The 26,558-nt window shown below is 45.4% G+C and overlaps 2 protein-coding genes across 2 annotated transcripts; both read left to right on the forward strand.

The window, feature by feature from the left end:
- The first annotated feature begins 5,816 nt into the window (after positions 1 to 5,816).
- On the forward strand, positions 5,817 to 12,129 carry LOC124115967 (chitin-binding domain protein cbd-1-like). The gene is made up of 4 exons (XM_046477152.1): positions 5,817 to 5,972; positions 9,101 to 9,245; positions 11,504 to 11,649; positions 11,989 to 12,129. The coding sequence occupies exons 1-4, from the start codon at positions 5,933 to 5,935 to the stop codon at positions 12,087 to 12,089; spliced, it is 432 nt and encodes a 143-aa protein (XP_046333108.1). The 5' UTR covers positions 5,817 to 5,932; the 3' UTR covers positions 12,090 to 12,129.
- Positions 12,130 to 13,252: 1,123 nt separating this feature from the next.
- On the forward strand, positions 13,253 to 25,614 carry LOC124115963. The gene is made up of 4 exons (XM_046477147.2): positions 13,253 to 13,619; positions 21,297 to 21,471; positions 23,139 to 23,281; positions 24,893 to 25,614. Exons 1-4 carry the CDS (start codon positions 13,253 to 13,255, stop codon positions 25,009 to 25,011), a joined length of 804 nt encoding a protein of 267 aa, XP_046333103.2. The 3' UTR covers positions 25,012 to 25,614.
- Positions 25,615 to 26,558: the final 944 nt, after the last annotated feature.

The following is a 26,558-nucleotide window of genomic DNA, read 5'->3' on the forward strand; positions in this document are numbered from 1 at the left end:
CTCTTATATGATTAAAACCCACTCCAGCCTCCGCCCACTGAGGTCGGGTTTAAATATTCATTAATGTTGTTTTATGTATATACTTTTTATCGTATAGAAACACATAACACATGCGACCCCTATAGTGGCCAAGAGGGAATATTGCTATACCAAGAGAAAGCGATAGAGCGAGAAAGCGATGTCCCCTCTCGGCCACCATACTTGCCTCGGGGGATCTGTAATATCTACCGGTCTATTTCACGCCATCTCTATAACTTCAACTTGTAATGTCTTCTGAAAATACGAGAATTCGATAATACTACGTGTACAATTACACCAAATTAGGTCACGTTTACCTACTTTCATTATCTATCTCTTCACGGAGTACTGTAGACCTGGTCGCGAGCTTCCCCGTGTCACGTGGTATTGGATGTCACGTGGCTTTCGACAGTATGTTAACCAAACACTTTAATCAATGTGACCTGGAAAGGGGAAGTCGGTTGGTTCTCCTTATGCAGGGCATTTGTGTAAACTCGGAAGATAAAGGCGACATGTGAAGAATGACCCACATTTCATCCAGCGCTTACCTTTGAGTAAATGAGACAACCGAGTCGCTGGGAAATATCAAACATGGCCGATGCCATCATTACGTCAAATATATCGCTTGATCCACACTACCATCAAGTGCTGGGTGTCGTTGTACAAAACAACTTTAGCGCTACGACTGTCGTAAGTCTATAATTAAGGTATGGGAGTTACGATCAACTTAGCGCTAAGATCGCTCTGTACAACGGCACCCAGGAGTATCACAAGAACAGGGTAGCCCCAGTTGTGGAGGTTCAAACCGTTGACGATAGACATGCTATATAAGAGTATGAAGTAACGATCGTCTTAGCGACGACATCCGTTAGCTATATAAGAGTATGAAGTAACGATCGTCTTTGCGACGACATCCGTTAGCTATATCAGAGTATGAAGTAACGATCGTCTTAGCGACGACATCCGTTAGCTATATCAGAGTATGAAGTAACGATCGTCTTAGCGACGACTTCTGCAAGCTGTGTTATAGTTTTAGGTAACGATCGTCTTAGCAACGACTGCCGTAAGCTATTGTAGCAGGGCGTGAAGTCTTCCCACAGATGACATCCTTACCTTGTCAGCTTGCTGACGGGGTTAACCTCTTTGGTCATGTGGACAAGGCGTCCGACCTCTGATCAGAAGGTCCATGGTTCGAATCCCATCACGGGACTCGGAACTTTTATGGCCGTCACACTATACAAGAGTATGAAGTAACGATCGTCTTAGCGACGACTACTGAAGCTATTTTACAGTGTGAAGTAACTATCGTCTTATCTACGACTGCTCCAAGCTACGAGGGGTGTTCATTAAAGATTTCCCCTAATCCACTTAGGGTTATCATATTTGGTTGAAATTTCACATGTGTAATGATACATGTATCTTTGGGTTATGTCTGAATTTGCAGCACCGAACTATTAATCTTACCACTTTTACAGGTGTTATGATCGAGTGGGGTGTGACAATGGAGCCAGTAGAATACCGAGCAGTGGTTAGGTTTTTATAAATGAAAGGTCGCACACCAAAAGAAACTTTCGATGAAATGAAAGCAACTTATGGGGAAGATGCCCCATCATATGACGTTGTTAAACACTGGCATCGCCAGTTCAAGTATGGTCGGACATCTGTGGAAACAGCTGCCATTCTTGGTCGCCCCCATTCAGGCATTGATGAGGACACTTTCCATCAAGTGGAGACCGCCATTTTGGCAGACCGACGCATAACTGTTCGCCAGTTAGCACAAGATGTCAAGATCAGTGTAGGGTCTGTGGAAAAAAATCATCCATGACAATTTGAACATGCATAAGGTGTCTGCACGATGGATTCCCAAGTTGCTCACACCTTTCCAAAAGCAGGAACGAGTCAATTGCTCAAAGGATCTTTTGGACATGTGCCAAAAAAAACAGGCAAACTTTTTTGACAGACTTATCACACAGGATGAAACATGGGTCCATCACTATGATCCTGAGACTAAAGTTCAGTCAATGCAATGGAAGCATGTGGAGTCACCACCCCCAAAGAAGGCACGTGTCCAACCCTCTGCAGGCAAGGTCATGCTCACGGTGTTTTGGGACCAGCACGAAGTAGTGATGATGGATTTCTTGGCAAAGGGTACCACAATTACAGGAGCTTATTATGCTTCACTGCTGTGGAAATTGCGGGACACTATCAAGCTTAAGAGGCGTGGCATACTAACCAAGGGTGTCCGTCTCCTGCAAGAAAATGCTCCAGTACACAACTCTCATGTTGCCCAGACAGAAGCGCGGTCCTGTGGCTATGGAATCCTTCCACATCCTCCTTACTCTCCTGACCTTGCACCATCTGACTTCCACCTCTTTTCAACCATGAAGTCATTTTTGAAGGGAAAACGTTTCACAGATGATGAAACACTGATTTCTGAAGTCAAGTCCTGGTTTGAGACGCAAAATGAGGGCTTTTACAAGCGAGGTCTCCATAGTTGCATAAAACGATGGGAGAAGTGTGTAACTCTTGGTGGTTCTTATGTGGAGAAAGACTAATACCTATGTTTCATTCCACTAGGTCCATCGGAAGTGGGTCAGGGGAAATCTTTAATGAACACCCCTCGTATGTTACAGTATGAAGTAGCCATCGTCTTTGGGACGACTCCCGCAGGGTATTTAAGATTCTGAAGTAACGATCATCTTAGCAACGACTACTGCAAGCTATGTTATAGTATGAGGTAACGGTCGTCTTAGCAACGACTACTGCAAGCTATGTTATAGTATCAGGTAACGATCGACTCAGCTACGTCTGCCGCAAGCTATATAAAAGTAGGAAGTAACGATCGTCGTAGCAACGACTGCTGCAAGCTATGTTATAGTATCAGGTAACGATCGACTTAGCTACGTCCGCCGCAAGCTATATAAAAGTAGGAAGTAACGATCGTCTTAGCAACGACTACTGCAAGCTATGTTATAGTATCAGGTAACGGTCGTCTTAGCAACGACTACTGCAGGCTATGTTATAGTATCAGGTAACGATCGACTCAGCTACGTCTGCCGCAAGCTATGCCATAGTATTAGGTAACGATCGTCTTAGCAACGACTACTTCAAGCTCTGTTATAGTATTAGGTAACGATCGTCTCAGCTACGTCTGCCGCAAGCTATGTAATAGTATCAGGTAACGATCGTCTTAGCAACGACTGCCGTAAGCTATATAAAAGTAGGAAGTAACCATCGTCTTTAGCGACGACTACTGCAAGCTATGTTATAGTATCAGGTAACGATCGTCTAAGCAACGACTGCCGTAAGCTATATAAAAGAAGGAAGTAACGATCGTCTTAGCGACGACTACTGCAAGCTTTGTTATAGTATCAGGTAACGATCGTCTTAGCAACGACTGCTGCAAGCTATATAAAAGTAGGAAGTAACGATCGTCTTAGCGACGACTACTGCAAGCTATGTTATAGTATCAGGTAACGATCGTCTTAGCAACGACTACTGCAAGCTATGTTATAGTATCAGGTAACGGTCGTCTTAGCAACGACTACTGCAAGCTATGTTATAGTATCAGGTAACGATCGTCACAGCTACGTCTGCCGCAAGCTATGTTATAGTATCAGGTAACGATCGTCTTAGCAACGACTGCCGTAAGCTATATAAAAGTAGGAAGTAACGATCGTCTTAGCGACGACTACTGCAAGCTATGTTATAGTATCAGGTAACAATCTTCTTAACAACGACTACTGCAAGCTATGTTATAGTATCAGGTAACGGTCGTCTTAGCAACGACTACTGCAAGCTATGTTATAGTATCAGGTAACGATCGTCTAAGCAACGACTACTGCAAGCTATGTTATAGTATCAGGTAACGGTCGTCTTAGCAACGACTGCTGCAAGCTATATAAAAGTAGGAAGTAACGATCGTCTTAGCAACGACTACTGCAAGCTATGTTATAGTATCAGGTAACGATCGTCTTAGCGACGACTGCCGTAAGCTATATAAAAGTAGGAAGTAACGATCGTCTTAGCGACGACTACTGCAAGCTATGTTATAATATCAGGTAACGATCGTCTTAGCAACGACTGCCGTAAGCTATATAAAAGTAGGAAGTAACGATCGTCTTAGCAACGACTACTGCAAGCTATGTTATAGTATCAGGTAACGATCGTCTAAGCAACGACTGCCGTAAGCTATATAAAAGTAGGAAGTAACGATCGTCTTAGCGACGACTACTGCAAGCTATGTTATAGTATCAGGTAACGATCGTCTAAGCAACGACTACTGCAAGCTATGTTATAGTATCAGGTAACGGTCGTCTTAGCAACGACTGCTGCAAGCTATATAAAAGTAGGAAGTAACGATCGTCTTAGCGACGACTACTGCAAGCTATGTTATAGTATCAGGTAACGATCGTCTTAGCAACGACTACTGCAAGCTATGTTATAGTATCAGGTAACGATCGTCTTAGCAACGAATACTGCAAGCTATGTTATAGTATCAGGTAATGATCGTCTTCGTGACGATTGTCGTCGGCTATTGGAGAGTTGGAAGTAACGATCGTCTTAGCAACGACTACTGCAAGCTATGTTATAGTATCAGGTAACGATCGTCTAAGCAACGACTACTGCAAGCTATGTTATAGTATCAGGTAACGGTCGTCTTAGCAACGACTGCTGCAAGCTATATAAAAGTAGGAAGTAACGATCGTCTTAGCGACGACTACTGCAAGCTATGTTATAGTATCAGGTAACGGTCGTCTTAGCAACGACTACTGCAAGCTATGCTATAGTATCAGGTAACGATCGTCTTAGCGACGACTTCTGCAAGCTATGTCATAGTATCAGGTAACGATCGTCTTAGCAACGACTACTGCAAGCAATGTTATAGTATCAGGTAACGATCGTCTTAGCAACGAATACTGCAAGCTATGTTATAGTATCAGGTAACGATCGTCTTAGCAACGACTACTGCAAGCTATGTTATAGTATCAGGTAACGATCGTCTTAGCAACGAATACTGCAAGCTATGTTATAGTATCAGGTAATGATCGTCTTCGTGACGATTGTCGTCGGCTATTGGAGAGTTGGAAGTAACGATCGTCTTAGCAACGACTACTGCAAGCTATGTTATAGTATCAGGTAACGATCGTCTTAGCAACGATTGCCGTAAGCTATAGGACAGTAGGAAGTAACGATCGTCTTAGCAACGACTACTGCAAGCTATGTTATAGTATCAGGTAACGATCGTCTTAGCAACGAATACTGCAAGCTATGTTATAGTATCATGTAACGATCGTCTTCGTGACGACTGTCGTGGGCTATAGGAGAGTTGGAAGTAACGATCGGCTATCTCAATGCTGCGACTCAAATATGTATAACGTTGAATCATGGGAAATCGCCGGTATTCGGCCTGACGAGCGAGCGCTTAGTATTACCTCAATTGTACCCCTTTGTACATTTTATCAATTCTCTTTTTACAGTTAATATACCTACACAAGATGAGTAGACTCATTAACACTACTTGCACCCCATGCCCCACATGACGAGGGTGGAAACTGAAACCTACACAAGCGTAGGAAGAATTAATTTATTTCCCCTGTTAACACATCTCTAATCAAATAAAAAATGTTTGCAGACACCCCACGCCGAGGGATGAAGATACAGCTCGCCACTGAGTTAACTGTTTGAAGCCTACATCCCCGGATGTACAACTCACGACCCCTAATCAATCATGCCCCGATCCCCTCGGCTGCCCCGTGCTCTAAGCAACAAGGGTGGTGCCCCGGTAAGTAGGCTTTCTCCCCCACAAAGATAACGGTACAAGGAGTATATATATAAAGACGGAGAGTGAGAGGGAATCTATTCATCTGTCTGACACAACATTCGGATCTTCACGAGACATTCTGATTTCAACATGCTTCAGTTAGTGGCGATTTTACTGGTGCTTCCTGCAGGTAAGCCACATCGCTTCTTTGAGACCCGAGGACTGCAGTGATTTGTGGGATGTAATCTACATAAACAACATTAATAAGAACAAATAATTCAAACCCTTGCATTTTAGTTTAAGTCACAGACGTTGGTATATTATGACCTGGTGTAGTCTAACGATGGTGTTTCATATAGCGTAGGGGTATCGTGTTCACTCCGCTCAAGACCTGTCTGTGCTCACAAATGTGGGACAAAACGTCACACCAGTTCCAGAACATCCTGCACGTCCAGTGAAAGTCTTAATAATTTCGTTACACCTCTTTTTAAAAAATGTCGATGCCCCCACGGGCTCCAGAATATCCAAGGTCGGCGAACACGCTTCGACGTGTCCAGTACCATGTTATACATTCGTTAACAACGTGTAAGGGGATTATGTACTACCGACACAAAATAAGGGGACAGATGAAATGATTTTGAAGGTGTAATGACGATAAATGTCAGTAAAATTAATTTCGGGCGTGCAGATCAATATCTGGTGTATCCACCATGGTCGATACATGCACGACACCTTGATGGTATACTGTTAATTTACTTGTGTATGGTTGCCCATGTCATTGCCCGCCAATACGCCCGAAGAGCTGCCTCACGCTGGGCCACGTTGGTGGGTTGTGGGTCTATGGCGTACACTCTCCACACCAGAACATCATCCCAATGTCCGAACGCCTTCTCGTCGGAGGTAACCGGTGACGACCTGGACACAATGTGGCCTGGCATTGTCATCTTGCAGTTCTAAATATCTGCCGATAATTCCAGCGAATGAAACAACGACAAAACGCAAAACTTCATCATATCGCTTGCGAGTCAAATGTCTCTTTCAAAATAACCTCATCAGTTCACCTGCCATGTAGATACCGCCCTACACCATGACACTACCGCCCCCATACCGATTATCGCCAGTAACCGTTGCCCCGGCACACCGCTCGCCTTTACGTCGCCAATACCGTTTTCTGCCATCTGTGAAAAGGAGGCAAAACCTTGGTTCGCCTGTAAATTAGGTGTAACGCCACTGGCACACAGCCCGCCCCTGGTCTTGCATGGACCACCCCAATCTTCACCGCCTATATTAAGCTGTTATGATCACACCCTTCGCAGGACACCATGCTTTCCGACGGGAAGTATAGAGCTGTATTTTAAGGAAGCTGTTGAAATTCGCCTTCCTGTTATTGTACGGTGTTCTCTATTGGGAGAGCAGATTGGAATCTATTGCGCAGTGCAGTGATGTAACGAGACGGTCTTGTCTCAGTGTCGGATGTTTTATGCCTACCATGCCCATTTCTCATTGCGCCCCCTCCCGTGTGACGGTACTTGTCCCACGGGCGATAAATTACTCTTTGTAATTTGCCAGACATTTGTTTCTTTTCGTCGAGATAATGTCTTTAATTTTCAGACGTGTGCTTAGCTCAGTTGCACTAGTGATTGCGCATTCGATGTGATCAGATGTAGAGTCCAGACACAACGCCACGGTATTGTTATTGTACACATAATATATAGTGTGTACAAGTATGTGGACATTTTGAGAAAGACTAGTGTCTCGCGTATTCCATGAAATTCCTAAGTGTCAATGGAGCGAGAGAAGTTGTGCTATACACAAGACGTTGACGATAGAATATAGCTATGTATATGCAGGAACTCATCAACGTGTTGGGAGACATATTGTTGCCTTTGTTGCTCCTTCTATGACGTACACGTATCTCCCTGTATCTCTATGACGTACACGTATCTCCTTGTAGCTCTATGACGTACACGTATCTCCCTGTATCTCTGTGACGTACACGTATCTCCCTGTATATCTTTGACGTACACGTATCTCCTTGTATCTCTGTGACGTACACGTATCTCCCTGTATCTCTATGACGTACACGTATCTCCTTGTATCTCTATGACGTACACGTATCTCCCTGTATATCTATGACGTACACGTATCTCCTTGTATCTCTATGACGTACACGTATCTCCCTGTATCTCTATGACGTACACGTATCTCCTTGTATCTCTATTGCGTACACGTATCTCCCTGTATCTCTATGACGTACATGTATCTCCCTGTATCTCTGTGACGTACACGTATCTCCCTGTATCTCTATGCCGCACACGTATCTCCTTTTATCTCCATGATGTACACGTATCTCCCTGTATCTCTATGACGGACACGTATCCCCCTGAATCTCTATGACGTACATGTATCTCCTTGTATCTCTATGACGTACACGTATCTCCCTGTATCTCTATGACGTACACGTATCTCCCTGTATCTCTATGACGTACATGTATCTTCCTGTATCTCTATGACGGACACGTATCCCCCTGAATCTCTATGACGTACATGTATCTCCTTGTATCTCTATAACGTACACGTATCCCCCTGTAGCCCCTATGTCGTACACATATCTGCCTGTATCTCTCTGACGTACACGTATCTCCCTGTATCTCTATGACGTACACGTATCTTCCTGTATCTCTATTACGTACACGTATCTCCCTGTATCTCTATGACGGACACGTATCTCCCTTTATCTCTATGACGTACATGTATCTCCCTGTATATCTGTGACGTACACGTTTCTCCCTGTATCTCTATGACGCACACGTATCTCTCTGGAACACTATGACGTACATGTATCTCCCTGTATCTCTATGACGTACACGTATCTCCCTGTATCTCTGTGACGTACACGTATCTCCCTGTATCTCTGTGACGTACACGTATCTCCCTGTATCTCTATGCCGCACACGTTTCTCCTTTTATCTCTATGACGTACACGTATCTCCCTGTATCTCTATGACGTACACGTATCTCCTTGTATCTCTATGACGTTCACGTATCTCCCTGTATCTCTATGACGTACATGTATCTCCTTGTATCGCTATGACGTACACGTATCTCCCTGTATCTCTATGACGTACATGTATCTCCTTGTATCTCTATGACGTACACGTATCTCCCTGTAACCCCTATGTCGTACACATATCTGCCTGTATATCTGTGACGTACATGTATCTCCCTGTATCTCTATGCCGTACACTATCTCCCTGTATCTCTACGCCGTACGTGTATCTCTATGTACCTACATGGCGTATATGTATCTCCTTGTAGCTCTGTGTCTGAACTGTACTGGCAAAGTCGATGGCAACTACGACATCGGCTGTCGTTCATACTCCACGTGCACCGCAGAAGTGTTCCAGATAGTCAGTTGCACTGACAACCAGGTGTACAACGGCAAGGTCGGCAAGTGTGACAAGTAAGCCATTTTATACATGCACAACATACGACTTATAGTTTAGAAACACTTATAAATACACCACAACAGAAAGTAAGACATTGCTCTTATTGTTAGCTTGTTTGATCCTTAACGCCGCACACAGCAATAATCCAGCTATATGACGACGGCCTGTAAGTAATCGAGCCTGGACTGGATAATCCAGTCAGCGAGCAGGACCCCCAGATCCCGTTTTTCGCCTCTTACGACAAGCATAGTCGGTTTTTACGGCAATCATGGGTTGAGGAAGACCTATTTACACACGCAATAGCAAACACACACACACATACCTAACACACCCACTTTTCACACCCAAACCGCTCACACACACAAAGACACACTTACATACACACACACAAACACCTAACACCTCTCTCTCTCTTTCTCTCTCTCTCTCTGTGTCTCTCTCTCTCTCTCTCTCTCTCTCTCTCTCTCTCTCTCTCGCTCTCTCTCTCTCTCTCTCACACACAAACACACACACAGACACCTAACACATCTCTCTCTCTTTCTCTCTCTCTCTCTCTCTCTCTCTCTCTCTCTCTCACACACACACACACAAACACCTAACACCTCTCTCTCTCTTTCTCTCTCTCTCTCTCTCTCACACACACACACACTCACAAACACCTAACACACACACCCAACACAAACAAACCCTCACAAATCTAACACACAAACCGTACACACACTCACACACATACCTAACACACAACCCTCACACACACACTTACATACACAAACACATAGATGTGTTAGGCGTGTGTAAGGTTTGTGTATGTGTGTTTGTGAGGTGTGTGTGTTAGGTATGTGTGTCAGTGTGTGCGAGGTATGTGTGTGTTAGGCTACACCCCTCACACACACCTAACACGCACACACACACACGCCTAACACAACTCACACATGTGTGTGATAGGTGTGTGTGTGTGTGTTTGATATGAGTGTAGCCTAACACACACACCTCACCCCCTCACACACTAAACACAAAAATACACACTCACACACACACCTAACACACATACCGCACACAGACACACTTACATACACAAACACACACCTCACACAGACACACTTACATACACAAACACACACCTCACACAGACACACTTACATACACAAACACACACCTAATACACACACACACACACACACACACACACACACATACACACCTAACACACATACCGCACACAGACACACTTACATACACAAACACACACCTCACACAGACACACTTACATACACAAACACACACCTTATACACACACACACACACACTACGAACATACATACCGCACACAGACACACTTACATACACAAACACACACCTAATACACACACACACACACACACACCGCACACAGACACACTTACATACACAAACACACACCTAATACACACACACACACTACGAACATACATACCGCACACAGACACACTTACATACACAAACACACACCTCACACACACACACACTTACATACACAAACACACAACTAATACACACATACATATCTAACACACAATCCTATCACACACACACACACACACACACACACACACACACACACACACACACACACACACACACACACACACACACACACACACACACACACACACACACACACACCTAACATACATATCTAACACACAATCCTATTACACACACACACACACACACACACAGAGCCAAGGGCGATTTTTCTCTGATTACTTTGTTTGCGCGGTAATATAGTCTTGACGTGTTCTTCATTTGACCGCCAGTCCAATATCCCCAGTGTGATGCTTCTCTATGATAAAGATGTGTGTGTATTCCCCAGTGTGATGCTTCTCTATGATAAAGATGTGTGTGTATTCCCCAGTGTGATGCTTCTCTATGATAAAGTTGTGTGTGTATTCCCCAGGGTGATGCTTCTCTATGATAAAGATGTGTGTGTATTCCCCAGTGTAATGCTTCTCTATGATAAAGATGTGTGTGTATTCCCCAGTGTGATGCTTCTCTATGATAAAGATGTGTGTGTATTCCCCAGTGTGATGCTTCTCTATGATAAAGATGTGTGTGTATTCCCCAGTGTGATGCTTCTCTATGATAAAGTTGTGTGTGTATTCCCCAGGGTGATGCTTCTCTATGATAAAGATGTGTGTGTATTCCCCAGTGTAATGCTTCTCTATGATAAAGATGTGTGTGTATTCCCCAGTGTGATGCTTCTCTATGATAAAGATGTGTGTGTATTCCGCAGACCTGAGAATGTGGCGCCACCCTGTGGAGTGCAGATCGACTGCAGCGGAAAGAAGGACGGCCACTACGCCGACACCAGCAACAACTGCGACTCCTACTTCACGTGTGCGGCGGGGGCCTTCTTCGGCCACAACCCCTGCCCCGGAGGTAACTTCTCACCCACAGTACTGTCACAAATCATCTTATTCTTCTCGCAATCCAGACCGCCTCTGTGGTCTAGTGGTAGAGCGTCCTCCAGTAGATCCGGTGTTCGATCCCCGGCAGCGTTACCCTGTCTGGCGATCGACTTTAAGGGGCTTAAACAAGGACTGGTCGCTCGACTTTATACTAATGTCAACCCTATTTTGATAAGCTAAAATATGTTATAGTATAGTATTGTTGTCGTTGGGAGGTGGACGGTCTACCTAATTCATTGACATACATTTTGGTCCCCATGAAGTGACATTGTCACTGTTATATAATCATGTATCCTAACCTGTGTCCCAGGGACCGTGTTTGACGAGGACATGCAGACCTGCAACTGGGCCAACGCCGTGAAGCCACCGTGTGGGACATACACGCCCACAGCTGCAAAACCCACCAAGTAGATTATATACATGTGTTTCAATAATAAACCCATTTTTCTATCGTCTTTGTCCCTGGTTTGTATATTGTCAGCTTGTAAACTGGTTACATGATGGAGTGAGTGAGTGAGTTGGCTTTTACGACGCTTTGAACAGTATTCTAGTTACATCACGGCGTGTTGGCTTAATGTGGGAGGAACGCCCGAAGTTATGTAGATCTCAGACGTTTACCACTTTGGTGAAATCCACGAGCAAGGGTATGGTGCTGACCCCGAAACAATATAGAGGCGAACCTGAATTTCAACCCACAACCACAGGTTTTTAGAGCGTGCTCAAGGGACGCCACTCTGCACAGCGAGTGGTGGCGCCCTAGACGACTGGGGCCCTCGTGTCCCAAGTCCCCATGTTATATGTATCTATCGCGTGCCTTGTCTCAGCATTAACTGCATCTTAGCCATCTGTTACGTGTCGATTCACAAAATGAAACAGTCCAGAAGTCTGCACGTAAAAGAACACAGTGTGAAACAAACAACCAGCAAATGGTATACAATCAACAAATGTAGAACAAAACTCACAAAGTTTACAAATCAATACAAATTACTGCACAGCAATTATAATGGCATTGAACAATAGAGTGGGAGAACAATATTCAACGGCAATAAATAATATGATGGCAGTGGTCAGTTTACAGTGGTGATAGCAAAAGTCAGTGATAATAATATATATTCACCCAGCGGCGACAGTGGTCAAGCTGTACAGGGAATCAGGGATGATGAACGATCCTCACATGAAAGCTGGTACCGAAGCGATGAAAATGCTTGAGAGACGAAAAGTGTGAGGGATTTGTGAACACTCTCTTGTCCAACTCTATGTACAGTCTAACAAGGCGCTGCAAGGTTCCACCAGTCCATCGGCACTAGAACATTAAAAGAGTGTCCACAACATTCTGTCATCGTCCATGGTGAACGGAAGTTTATATAGCACACTGGCATCTAAATATAGTAACTTCATGACGAGTGAGTGAGTGAGTGAGTGAGTTTTATCGTCGCTATTAGCAATATTCCAGCAATATCACAGCGGGGGACACCAGAAATGGGCTTCCCCCTGTGTACCCATGTGGGGAATCAAACTCGGGTCTTTCGTGTGACGAGCGAACGCTTTAACCTTTAGGCTACTTCACCTCCTCCATGGCCGAATATGCGACGGAGGCTTCAGACAAAATACAGCAAACAGTTCCGCAATCCTTCCCACCAACTGCGGGCGAGCTGGATAAACACCGGAAGTACCTAATCCTTGCTTGTCTCGTTGTGTACCTTGAGGTGACGATGGTGAAGCAAGTCCTCCAAACAAACATCCCAACACGAAGCACACACTGTCAGGGATTAGTGCTAGACTTGTTAATTCTTCACCGACTTCCCACGCCGCCTGACAGACCTCAGAAAGACCTGGTGGAAGGTATCAGCCAGACGCGGAGACTTCACCAAGGAACATACAGCAGCATGAACAGGATACCAGTCGTAGTGGCCGCCGCCATGTTGGCAATGTTGGCGCTAGGTAAGTAACCTGCCAGTGATATACACCGTGCTGTGAGATGCTACCCGCAGTAATGAATCAAGTCGAATGTTTACCTATATGCTGTATCAGATACACCAAGGCCATTATTAATATTGAACCATTCACTAGAACTATCCAGTTTTAAAAAACACAGCGACATTAAAGTCACTTTCACTCGTCGTCTGTGACTTACTCTTATGTCTTTCAACTCTGGGCTCTGAATTCTAAAAACATGTTCATTCCCCTCATGTGCTGTATGCCAAAACTGTATAAAAATACCCTCAAAGAGATACGCACTCTCACAGAACGAAGGGCATCATGCAGTAGGAATGTAAATACCAAATATTAGAAGAAAGATAAGTGTTGACGACAAACATCCTATACAAGATCGTTTATGTCTTTAAAACCTTACACCAAAACGCATCCTATAGTTTAAACATGCATCAAACAGAAGCGTCACATACGTGCGTAGGATGCTGTTCCTGATTTTGACACTTTCAAGGAAGGTCGATTAAACTCTGTGGACCATTATTTCTGTCAATCCTATTGATTCTGCTCGACATACAGTTGTGATTTATTTGATTTCATTCATGTTTTGTGTATGAACTGGACGATGCGTCGTCTGCAACGTGCGGCGCGTCTACCGTGTGGAAACTGGCAGAAGTCAGTGTGCAGTGGCCAATACCTTGAATGTGTCACACTCTGTGACTAGCAGAGTATGGAACGGGTACCAACAAACCCACAATGTTGACGATCGACCCCGTTCACGGCGTCCAAGGTCATCGGGAAGAGAACAGGATCGATTGATCCCAAACCAAGCTCTACGAAATCGAGCTCAAACAGGGAATCAGTACGAGTTACGGGAAACACGATGAGAAGGCGTGTCAATGCATGTCATCTCCGTGCTTCTGGAGTACGAGTTACGGGAAACACGATTAGAAGGCGTGTCAATGCATGTCATCTCCGTGCTTCTGGAGTACGAGTTACGGGAAACACGATGAGATGCATGTCATCTCCGTGCTCGACGGCCACGTGTTGTGCCGCCCCTTACACATTTTCACATTGCCAACAGACGTCAATGGTGTGCACGACGTCGACACTTGGGTAATCGTTGCTGGTCATGTGTCATGTTTTCAGATGAGTCCCGATTCACTTTGTATGTCCTTTGTAGGCGTGGTCGCATCTGGCGACGTCCAAATGAACGCCAAACCAATGTCAGTCTGAGACCTCATGACAAATGTGGCGGTGGATCGGCTATGGTGTGGGGTGGCATCAGTATTCCATAGAATGTCATGGCCAGCAATGAGCCCAGACCTTTTCCCCATTGAACACATCTGGGACATGATAGGGAGACGTGTGCGTTAACGTCATAGGCCACCGACCACGTTGGCTGAACTTGGCCAGGCGCTGCCAGAGGAGTGGGTCAGACTCCCTTTAATCGCCATCGGGAGACTCATAGGCATTGTGCCTCGACGAGTGAATGATTGCTTGACAAACCGTGGCCGTATCTACTGTCATACTTCACTTACCGGTTGTCATGTTACCTATGAAGCCACAAAACATTAGTAAACATCGACTTGAAACCACAATACATCGGTAAACATCGACTTGAAACCACAATACATCGGTAAACATCGACTTGAAGTCACAATACATCAGTAAACATCGACTTGAAGCCACAACACATCAGTACACATCGACTTGAAGCCACAATACATCAGTAAACATCGACTTGAAGCCACAATACATCAGTAAACATCGCCTTGAAGCCACAATTCATCGGTAAACATCGACTTGAAGCCACAATACAATACCATTCACCCGATGAAGGAACAAGAAGGACATTTCAGATTTGATGCTTCATGATCAGTGACCAAAATTATGTCCGATGCATTTCCTATTTTGACTTGTAGCCATGATAAGGTAAACACTTGACTTGCCTTTGGATGTGTTTGTGACGGGTGCCACCGATGGGGTAGGGTACCCTCACCTTCCCCGCGGACACTTGGTATCATCAATATTTGATAGTGCCTCATAAACACATGTACTCTGCTTATAGTTAATGTTTTTTGTCGCATTTAATTACCTGAATGAAAATATGTGGAATTAAGTCTGGTCACGTGACAGACCGTGTCCATGTTGCAATACCATCGCGCTCTTTTATTTTTTTGAGTTTCCTTCCTTAGGTTCGACGCAACCCTGTGGCAATGGGTTCCAAATGCACATCTGCCCTTGTTAGGAGTCTATCGTGTTTGTGTCAACACATGCTCTTCACAGTGGGGAGCGTCTAACGCCTGCATCAGCTCTCACACAAAACGGACCACTACAAAACTACCACACCCCTCATTGCAATGCCCGATTTACTGGCGTTGTATTGTTGATACAAGTCGGTGTCTACTGGCGCTGTATTATGAATTCAAAGCGCCTTAAATGGTGTTGTATTGTGACTAAAAGTCGGCGTTATTGACTTGTGGCTACTATAACTTGTAAACCTATCTGGAGGGGTAAATGGTGTGATGTACCCTGTGTGTGAGCCTATGTACCCCGAGCCGTCAAGGCTCACCCACAGGGAACATCACACCTGACGGCTCGGGGTACATAGGCTCACACACAGGGTACATCACACCTGACGGCTCGGGGTACATAGGCGCACACACAGGGTACATCGCACCTGACGGCTCGGGGTACATAGGCACATACACAGGGTACATCACACCAGACGGCTCAGGGTACATAGGCTCACACACAGGGTACATCACACCAGACGGCTCAGGGTACATAGGCTCACACACAGGGTACATCACACCAGACGGCTCAGGGTACATAGGCTCACACACAGGGTACATCACACCAGACGGCTCAGGGTACATAGGCTCACACACAGGGTACATCACACCAGACGGCTCAGGGTACATAGGCTCACACACAGGGTACATCACACCAGACGGCTCAGGGTACATAGGCTCACACACAGGGTACATCACACCAGACGGCTCAGGGTACATAGGCTCACACACAGGGTACATCACACCTGACGGCTCGGGGTACATAGGCTCACACACAGGGTACATCACACCTGACGGCTCAGGGTACATAGGCTCACACACAGGGTACATCACACCAGACGGCTCAGGGTACATAGGCACATACACAGGGTACATCACACCAGACGGCTCAGGGTACATAGGCACATACACAGGGTACATCACACCTGACGGCTCAGGGTACATAGGCTCACACACAGGGTACATCACACCTGACGGCTCAGGGTACATAGGCACATACACAGGGTACATCACACCTGACGGCTCGGGGTACATAGGCTCACACACAGGGTACATCACACCAGACGGCTCGGGGTACATAGGCTCACACACAGGGTACATCACACCTGACGGCTCGGGGTTCATAGGCTCACACACAGGGTACATCACACCTGACGGCTCGGGGTACATAGGCTCACACACAGGGTACATCACACCTGACGACTCACGGTACATAGGCTCATACACAGGGTATATCACACCTGACGGCTCGGGGTACATAGGCTCACACACAGGGTACATCACACCAGACGGCTCGGGGTACATAGGCTCACACACAGGGTACATCACACCTGACGGCTCGGGGTACATAGGCTCACACACAGGGTACATCACACCTGACGGCTCGGGGTACATAGGCTCACACACAGGGTACATCACACCTGACGGCTCGGGGTACATAGGCTCACACACAGGGTACATCACACCTGACGGCTCGGGGTACATAGGCTCACACACAGGGTACATCACACCAGACGGCTCGGGGTACATAGGCTCACACACAGGGTACATCACACCTGACGGCTCGGGGTACATAGGCTCACACACAGGGTACATCACACCAGACGGCTCGGGGTACATAGGCTCACACACAGGGTACATCACACCTGACGGCTCGGGGTACATAGGCTCACACACAGGGTACATCACACCAGACGGCTCGGGGTACATAGGCTCACACACAGGGTACAGAGGCTCATACACAGGGTACATCACACCATATGCTCAGAGGGTCTGGTTGAAGATGAATTTATCTCACCGACATTCCTTCATTCAGACTCGAAATATATGTCCGAAGTTTCACTGAGTATATTTAGTAATTTTGACATCTAACAGACCTGAGTAACTTCCCTTTACCCAATGCATTCGGATAAATATCGGTTCATTTCAGCGAGATAAGTAAGTTACCTGAGGTGTGTTACGATTTATTTCCCAGCGGGGTATAGAGCTGCCTACATGGAAAATAATTGCCTGCTCCTTAACCAGTCAGAAGCTAGTATTTTAAGGTGAAGTGAGATAAACGATTATGTTTACTGGCGTTGTATTGTGCCTACAAGTCGAAGTTGACTGGCGTTGTATTGTGCCTACAAGTCGATGTTTAATAACGGTGTATTGTGCCTACAGGTCGATGTTTAATAACGGTGTATTGTGCCTACAGGTCGATGTTCAATAATGGTGTATTGTGCCTACAAGTCGAGGTTTAATAACGGTGTATTGTGCCTACAGGTCGATGTTTAATAATGGTGTATTGTGCCTACAAGTCGAGGTTTAATAACGGTGTATTGTGCCTACAGGTCGATGTTTAATAATGGTGTATTGTGCCTACAAGTCGAGGTTTAATAACGGTGTATTGTGCCTACAGGTCGATGTTCAATAATGGTGTATTGTGCCTACAAGTCGAGGTTTAATAACGGTGTATTGTGCCTACAGGTCGATGTTTACTGGCGTTGTATTGTGCCTACAGGTCGATGTTTACTGGCGTTGTATTGTGCCTACAGGTCGATGTTTACTGGCGTTGTATTGTGCCTACAGGTCGATGTTTAATAATGGTGTATTGTGCCTACAAGTCGATGTGTACTGGCGTTGTATTGCGCCTACAGGTCGATGTTTAATGATGTTGTATTGTGCCTACAGGTCGATGTTTAATAACGGTGTATTGCGCCTACAGGTCGATGTTTACTGGCGTTGTATTGTGCCTACAGGTCGATGTTTAATAATGGTGTATTGCGCCTACAGGTCGATGTTTACTGGCGTTGTATTGTGCCTACAAGTCGATGTGTACTGGCGTTGTATTGCGCCTACAGGTCGATGTTTAATGATGTTGTATTGTGCCTACAGGTCGATGTTTAATAACGGTGTATTGTGCCTACAAGTCGATGTTTACTGGCGTTGTATTGTGCCTACAGGTCGATGTTTAATAATGGTGTATTGCGCCTACAGGTCGATGTTTACTGGCGTTGTATTGTGCCTACAGGTCGATGTTTAATGATGTTGTATTGTGCCTACAGGTCGATGTTTACTGGCGTTGTATTGTGCCTACAGGTCGATGTTTAATGATGTTGTATTGTGCCTACAAGTCGATGTGTACTGGCGTTGTATTGTGCCTACAGGTCGATGTTTAATAATGGTGTATTGTGCATACTGGTCGATGTTTACTGGCGTTGTATTGTGCCTACAAGTCGATGTTTACTGGCGTTGTATTGCGCCTTTCGATTCTATGTTTTATAATTGTGTATTGTGCCTACAAAACGATGTTTAATGATATTGTATTGTGCATACAGGTCGATGTTTAATAATGGTGTATTGTGTCTACAAGTCGATGTGTACTGGCGTTGTATTGTGCCTACAGGTCGATGTTTAATAACGGTGTATTGTGCCTACAGGTCGATGTTTACTGGCGTTGTATTGTGCCTACAGGTCGATGTTTACTGGCGTTGTATTGTGCCTACAGGTCGATGTTTAATAATGGTGTATTGTGCCTACAAGTCGATGTGTACTGGCGTTGTATTGTGCCTACACATCGATGTTTAATAATGGTGTATTGTGCCTACAAGTCGATGTGTACTGGCGTTGTATTGTGCCTACAGGTCGATGTTTAATAATGGTGTATTGTGCCTACAAGTCGATGTGTACTGGCGTTGTATTGTGCCTACAAGTCGAGGTTTACTGGTGTTGTATTGTGCCTACACATCGATGTTTAATAATGGTGTATTGTGCCTACAGGTCGATGTTTACTGGCGTTGTATTGTGCCTACAGGTCGATGTTGAATGATGGTGTATTGTGCCTACAGGTCGATGTTTACTGGCGTTGTATTGTGCCTACAGGTCGATGTTTAATAATGGTGTATTGTGCCTACAAGTCGATGTTGAATGATGGTGTATTGTGCCTACAGGTCGATGTTTACTGGCGTTGTATTGTGCCTACAGGTCGATGTTTACTGGCGTTGTATTGTGCCTACAGGTCGATGTTTACTGGCGTTGTATTGTGCCTACAGATCGATGTTTAATAATGGTGTATTGTGCCTACAGGTCGATGTTGACTGGCGTTGTATTGTGCCTACAGGTCGATGTTTAATAATGGTGTATTGTGCCTACAGGTCGATGTTTACTGGCGTTGTATTGTGCCTACAGGTCGATGTTTACTGGCGTTGTATTGTGCCTACAGGTCGATGTTTAATAATGGTGTATTGTGCCTACAAGTCGATGTGTACTGGTGTTGTATTGTGCCTACAAGTCGAGGTTTACTGGTGTTGTATTGTGCCTACACATCGATGTTTAATAATGGTGTATTGTGCCTACAAGTCGATGTGTACTGGCGTTGTATTGTGCCTACAAGTCGATGTGTACTGGCGTTGTATTGTGCCTACAGATCGATGTTTAATAATGGTGTATTGTGCCTACAGGTCGATGTTTACTGGCGTTGTATTGTGCCTACAGGTCGATGTTTACTGGCGTTGTATTGTGCCTACAGGTCGATGTTTACTGGCGTTGTATTGTGCCTACAAGTCGATGTTTAATAATGGTGTATAGTGCCTACAGGTCGATGTTTGATAACGGTGTATTGTGCCTACAAGTCGATGTTTACTGGCGTTGTATTGTGCCTACAGGTCGATGTTAATTGGCGTTGTATTGTGCCTACAGGTCGATGTTTAATAATGGTGTATTGTGCCTACAAGTCGATGTTTACTGGCGTTGTATTGTGCCTACAGGTCGATGTTTACTGGCGTTGTATTGTGCCTACAGGTCGATGTTTAAAAATGGTGTATTGTGCCTACAGGTCGATGTTTACTGGCGTTGTATTGTGCCTACAGGTCGATGTTTAAAAATGGTGTATTGTGCCTACAGGTCGATGTTTACTGGCGTTGTATTGTGCCTACAGGTCGATGTTTAATAACGGTGTATTGTGCCTACAGGTCGATGTTTAAAAATGGTGTATTGTGCCTACAGGTCGATGTTTACTGGCGTTGTATTGTGCCGACAGGTCGATGTTAATTGGCGTTGTATTGTGCCTACAGGTCGATGTTTAATAACGGTGTATTGTGCCTACAGGTCGATGTTTAATAATGGTGTATTGTGCCTACAGGTCGATGTTTACTGGCGTTGTATTGTGCCTACAGGTCGATGTTTAATAACGGTGTATTGTGCCTACAAGTCGATGTTTAATAATGGTGTATTGTGCCTACAAGTCGATGTTTAATGATGTTGTATTGTGCCTACAAGTCGAGGTTTACTGGCGTTGTATTGTGCCTACAAGTCGATATTTAATAATGGTGTATCGTGCCTACAAGTCGATGTTTACTGGTGTTGTTTTGAGGCTACAAATGCGATGTTTACTGATGTTGTGTTGTTGCAGCGAATGGACGCCGGACTGTCAGGAAGTCAGTCTACAAGCAGTGGTGCGAGGACCTCGAGGACGGCATGTACATCAGCGACTGCACCACCTTCTACCGCTGTGTCAACGAGACTACGGAGTACCTGCCGTGTCCTAGCAACCTCGTGGCCAACGAGAAACACATGTGGTGTGACTAGTAAGTGACCAAGTGTGGCCGAGTGTGTGGTGACAAGTAAGTGACCAAGTGTGGGCGAGTGTGTGGTGACAAGTAAGTGACCAAGTGTGGCCGAGTGTGTGGTGACAAGTAAGTGACCAAGTGTTGGGGAGTGTGTGATGACAAGTAAGTGACCAAGTGTTCCCGAGTGTGTGGTGACAAGTAAGTGACAAAGTGTGGGCGAGTGCACGTGTGTGGTGACAAGTAAAAGACCAAGTGTTGGGGAGTGTGTGGTGACAAGTAAGTGACCAAGTGTTGGGGAGTGTGTGGTGACAAGTAAGTGACCAAGTGTTTGGGAGTGTGTGATGACAAGTAAGTGACCAAGAGTTTGGGAGTGTGTGGTGACAAGTGAGTGACAAAGTGTGGGCGAGTGTGTGGTGACAAGTAAGTGACAAAGTGTGGGCGAGTGTGTGGTGACAAGTAAATGACCAAGTGTGGGCGAGTGTGTGGTGACAAGTAAGTGACCAAGTGTTGGGGAGTGTGTGATGACAAGTAAGTGACCAAGTGTTTGGGAGTGTGTGGTGACAAGTAAGTGACAAAGTGTGGGCGAGTGTGTGGTGACAAGTAAATGACCAAGTGTGGGCGAGTGTGTGGTGACAAGTAAGTGACCAAGTGTTGGGGAGTGTGTGGTGACAAGTAAGTGACCAAGTATTTGGGAGTGTGTGGTGACAAGTAAGTGACCAAGTATTTGGGAGTGTGTGGTGACAAGTAAGTGACCAAGTATTTGGGAGTGTGTGGTGACAAGTAAGTGACCAAGTGTGGCCGAGTGTGTGGTGACAAGTAATTGACCAAGTGTGGCCGAGTGTGTGGTGACAAGTAAGTGACCAAGTGTTGGGGAGTGTGTGGTGACAAGTAAGTGACCAAGTGTTGGGGAGTGTGTGGTGACAAGTAAATGACCAAGTGTTGGGGAGCGTGTGGTGACAAGTAAGTGACCAAGTGTGGGCGAGTGTGTGGTGACAAGTAAATGACTAAGTGTGGCCGAGTGTGTGGTGACAAGTAAGTGACCAAGTGTTGGGGAGTGTGTGGTGACAAGTAAGTGATAAAGTGTTCCCGAGTGTGTGGTGACAAGTAAGTGACCAAGTGTTGGGGAGTGTGTGGTGACAAGTAAGTGACCAAGTGTTGGGGAGTGTGTGCTGACAAGTAAGTGACCAAGTGTTGGGGAGTGTGTGGTGACAAGTAAGTGACCAAGTGTGGGCGAGTGTGTGGTGACAAGTAAGTGACTAAGTGTTGGGGAGTGTGTGGTGACAAGTAAGTGACCAAGTGTTGGGGAGTGTGTGGTGACAAGTAAGTGACCAAGTGTTCCCGAGTGTGTGGTGACAAGTAAGTGACCAAGTGTTGGGGAGTGTGTGGTGACAAGTAAGTGACCAAGTGTGGGCGAGCGTGTGGTGACAAGTAAGTGACTAAGTGTGGCCGAGTGTGTGGTGGCAAGTAAGTGACCAAGTGTGGCCAAGTGTGTGTCGACAAGTAAGTGACCAAGTGTGGGCGGTGTTCATCTCAAACGTCTTCACACAGGGAAATTGAAACAAATTGTAAACCAACACAGAAAAAATGTCAAGCAGCGAAATATCGTAAGAAACAAAGCTACCTTTCTGTAGATTACACGTGCTAGATGATTAGTTAGCATTACTTCACTATTCTGATTTTCCTAGCAAGGATTTAGTGAAACCCCCGTGCGGCACCGCCCCGAACTGCACCGGCATGGACGGCAACTACCCCGACTACGCCAGGAAGTGCCAGTACTACTTCACGTGTCTCCATGACGACTTCTACGGCTACACAAGATGCGCAGCCAGTAAGTTATACACATGTCAGTCCCAGGTGAAGGCGCGATGAGCGGAATTGTACCCATATGAGGAATCGAACCCGGGTCTTCGGAATGACGAGCGAACGCTTTAACCACCAGGCTATCCCACCGCCCCTCACTTCTTGTGAATATGGTTCAAGCAGATGCACGTATGGTATCTGTTAACTTAAGGTAAACATGAGGCGGCCGGTTCACATGTTGTTGTTTGTTTGTCTGATGTCTAACGCCGCACTCAGCAATATTCCAGCTATACGACGCCGGTCTGTAAATCGTCGAATATGGACAAGACATTCAAGTGATTCATATCATGAGCATCCATCCACGCTATGAGTCGATGACTGTGTTTAACACAGAGATCGTATAGCACATTCTACCCTGACATTGAAGAATGTTTGGTTCTGATTGGTTGAAAAGAGGCATCCTATTTCCTGCTGATACCTCTTTTAAGTTACGCCTTTCAAAATGGTGTGCATGAAAACATCGATGTTTGACGCATATAACAATGGCTGTCGGTAACCCATTAGTATAGTGTAGACGTTCAATATCAGAGCAACAGCTCACCAAACAGGATGCCATCTATTTCAGAACTCACACAATTCAGTAAAACACACACTGACCACCGTCAGGGCCACACCGTCATCGGTCACAACAGTCTCACTCGTGTGGTCTGCAACTTAAATTCTACCAGGTCAAAGTTCAGGGTGGAGAGATATTCATTCGCAGTGTACATGTATTTCTGTTGAGGAATTATTTCAAATGAACTGCAACATAAATACAACTTCAAATAACTAAAATCGGGTTATTTATTAAATTATTTTAGAGAAATATACTCGTTAGCATATTTTCACTCAACTGTCACTCCTTCAATGGGAGATGTCATGTTGATTGCCAAGAACTAACTTGGTTGAGTCGAAGCAGTGCAAATATGCAACCGGTTGCGATGATATTAATGCATTTATCTTCAAAGGGTTCTTTGACAATTTCGTTTTGAAAAAAACCCGAGATTTTTGAACCGTTATTATGAACTAGTGAAGACTATGAATATTTTAATCTTGAACTTAGGTTCTATTGGCTACGTTCATAACGACCTGTGACCCCTTTTCGGAGTGAACTTAGTTAACGCACATAAATACACTTCAAACAGCGCGCTAAAGCACTGAGCCCCAAATTAAAAATAAGAGGAACCTAAGCTACTTTGGGACTACTTCAAATTTGATAACACAGTAGTATACCTTCTAGTCCCCCCCCCCCCCCCTTACATACGTCCCACCCCTCCCCACACAGCCCCCACGTCGTGTGTACACAGATGGGGTCAATCCATGTCGAGTCACCTGCAAACAGAGAGCTCACCTGGGATGCTCCTCATTTATGCAAACATCAGGTCAACTGTTAACATTTGGAGATGGATTCCACCAGTAAGCATGAAATATGTGAGACTGTCTTGGAGAACTTACATAAACATTATAATTAAAAACTAAAATTAAGGACGAATATTACATGAATATGTACAGCATACATGTAGGTGTGAACGTACTGCTGGTGCTGCTTCGTGTATTCTCACATCACACACAGTGAGCAGGTAATATTTTGTGTTGACAGATTTGCTTTTTAACCCCGAGAAGAACAACTGTGATTGGCCGTGGCTGGTCAAGCCTCCATGTGGGACGGCCCAAGGGAACGTGTGGCCAGATGGGAGGCCACAACCCCACGGCAAGTAGGGTCAGGCCGCACCCCACGGGAAGGAGGGGTCAGGTCGCACCCCACGGGAGGAAGGGGTCAGGCTTCATCTATGAGATGACAGAGCAACACCGAATATGTTTGATGTCTATATCCACGACCGTGTCTTCTTCAACTGTAACTGATACAGACAGGGCCTTGCTGATTAAACCTGTATATACAGAAAGATTCATTTGATTTGACAAAGAGTGATAAACAAAATTTCCTATTAATGACATTTTATTGCATGGGTTAAATGGACTGATAGCTCAGGGTCAGGGTAAACTGCGGTTGCCATGGTAACTGTGGGTTCCATGGTAACTGTGGATGCCAGGATATCCGTGGTTGCCAGGGTAGCTGTGGATGCCAGGGTAACTGTGGACGCCAAGGTAACTGTGGACGCCAGGGTAACTGTGGACCCCAGGGTAACTGTGGACGCCAGGGTAGCTGTGGATGCTAGGGTAGCTGTGGATGCCAACATTACAGCTGAGACTATCCACAAGGACAGCATATTTACAACATTAGGTTTATCTTTCGTAACATTTTCCCCTTGACGGACCCAAGATGCCCGTACGTCCTCGCAAATAAAGCTGATTCATATGGCAGTTGTTTTTGTTTTTCCGTGAAAATATGATGTCCTGGACGGAATCATCAAGTGAGTGAGTGAGTGAGTTGGGTTTAACGCCGCTTTTAACAGTATTCCAGTTATATCACGGCGTGTCATCTTAATGTGGGTGGAAAGTTCGAAGTGATGCAGGTCTCAGACGTTTACCACTTCGGTGAAACCCACAAGCACGGATATGGTGCTGACAAACCTAGAAACATAATCAGGGCGAACCGGGATTCAAACCCACAAACATAGGTTTCTGGCGTTCCCAAGGTACACAACTCTGCACAGCGAATCGCGGCACCTTAGACGACTGGGGCCCTCGTGCTCCCTAGGAGTCATCAAGTAACAGGTAGGTCTCTATAAGGCGAGGTGGGTTGGAGTGCAAATGTATAAAGACGTGTAAAGATGTATGTCATCGTATCCTATTTGTGTGGATCGATTCTCATGATGTCAATCACTGGATTGTCTGGTCCAGACTCGATTATTTACCGTCTGTCATCCTATAGCTGGAATATTGCTAAGTGCGGCGTTAAACAACAAGCGCGCAAAACAAGGAACCACTCACATCACCAAGTCACCGAGCCTTTAATCCATTAAGCCTCACGTCAAACATAGGCCACTAGGAACCACTCACATCACCAGGTCACCGAGCCTTTAATCCATTAAGTCTTACGTCAAACATAGGCCACTAGGAACCACTCACATCACCAGGTCACCGAGCCTTTAATCCATTAAGCCTTACGTCAAGCATAGGCCACTAGGAACCACTCACATCACCAAGTCACCGAGCCTTTAATCCATTAAGTCTTACGTCAAGCATAGGCCACTAGGAACCACTCACATCACCAAGTCACCGAGCCTTTAATCCATTAAGCCTTACGTCAAACATAGGCCACTAGGAACCACTCACATCACCAGGTCACCGAGCCTTTAATCCAT

Source organism: Haliotis rufescens, unplaced genomic scaffold, assembly GCF_023055435.1.
Source record: "Haliotis rufescens isolate VD_foot unplaced genomic scaffold, xgHalRufe1.0.p SCAF_56, whole genome shotgun sequence".
Classification (NCBI taxonomy): Eukaryota; Metazoa; Mollusca; class Gastropoda; order Lepetellida; family Haliotidae; genus Haliotis; species Haliotis rufescens.

What these genes read in the sequence shown, in the direction of transcription:
- LOC124115967 (XM_046477152.1), top strand. Translation starts at nt 5,933, where the DNA reads ATGCTTCAGTTAGTGGCGATTTTACTGGTGCTTCCTGCAG. An exon ending in TTTACTGGTGCTTCCTGCAG is followed by an intron (nt 5,973 to 9,100) that starts GTAAGCCACATC and finishes ATCTCCTTGTAG; the next exon opens with CTCTGTGTCTGAACTGTACT. An exon ending in AAGGTCGGCAAGTGTGACAA is followed by an intron (nt 9,246 to 11,503) that starts GTAAGCCATTTT and finishes TGTATTCCGCAG; the next exon opens with ACCTGAGAATGTGGCGCCAC.
- LOC124115963 (XM_046477147.2), top strand. Translation starts at nt 13,253, where the DNA reads ATGGCCGAATATGCGACGGAGGCTTCAGACAAAATACAGCAAACAGTT. An exon ending in GTTGGCAATGTTGGCGCTAG is followed by an intron (nt 13,620 to 21,296) that starts GTAAGTAACCTG and finishes GTGTTGTTGCAG; the next exon opens with CGAATGGACGCCGGACTGTC. An exon ending in AAACACATGTGGTGTGACTA is followed by an intron (nt 21,472 to 23,138) that starts GTAAGTGACCAA and finishes TGATTTTCCTAG; the next exon opens with CAAGGATTTAGTGAAACCCC.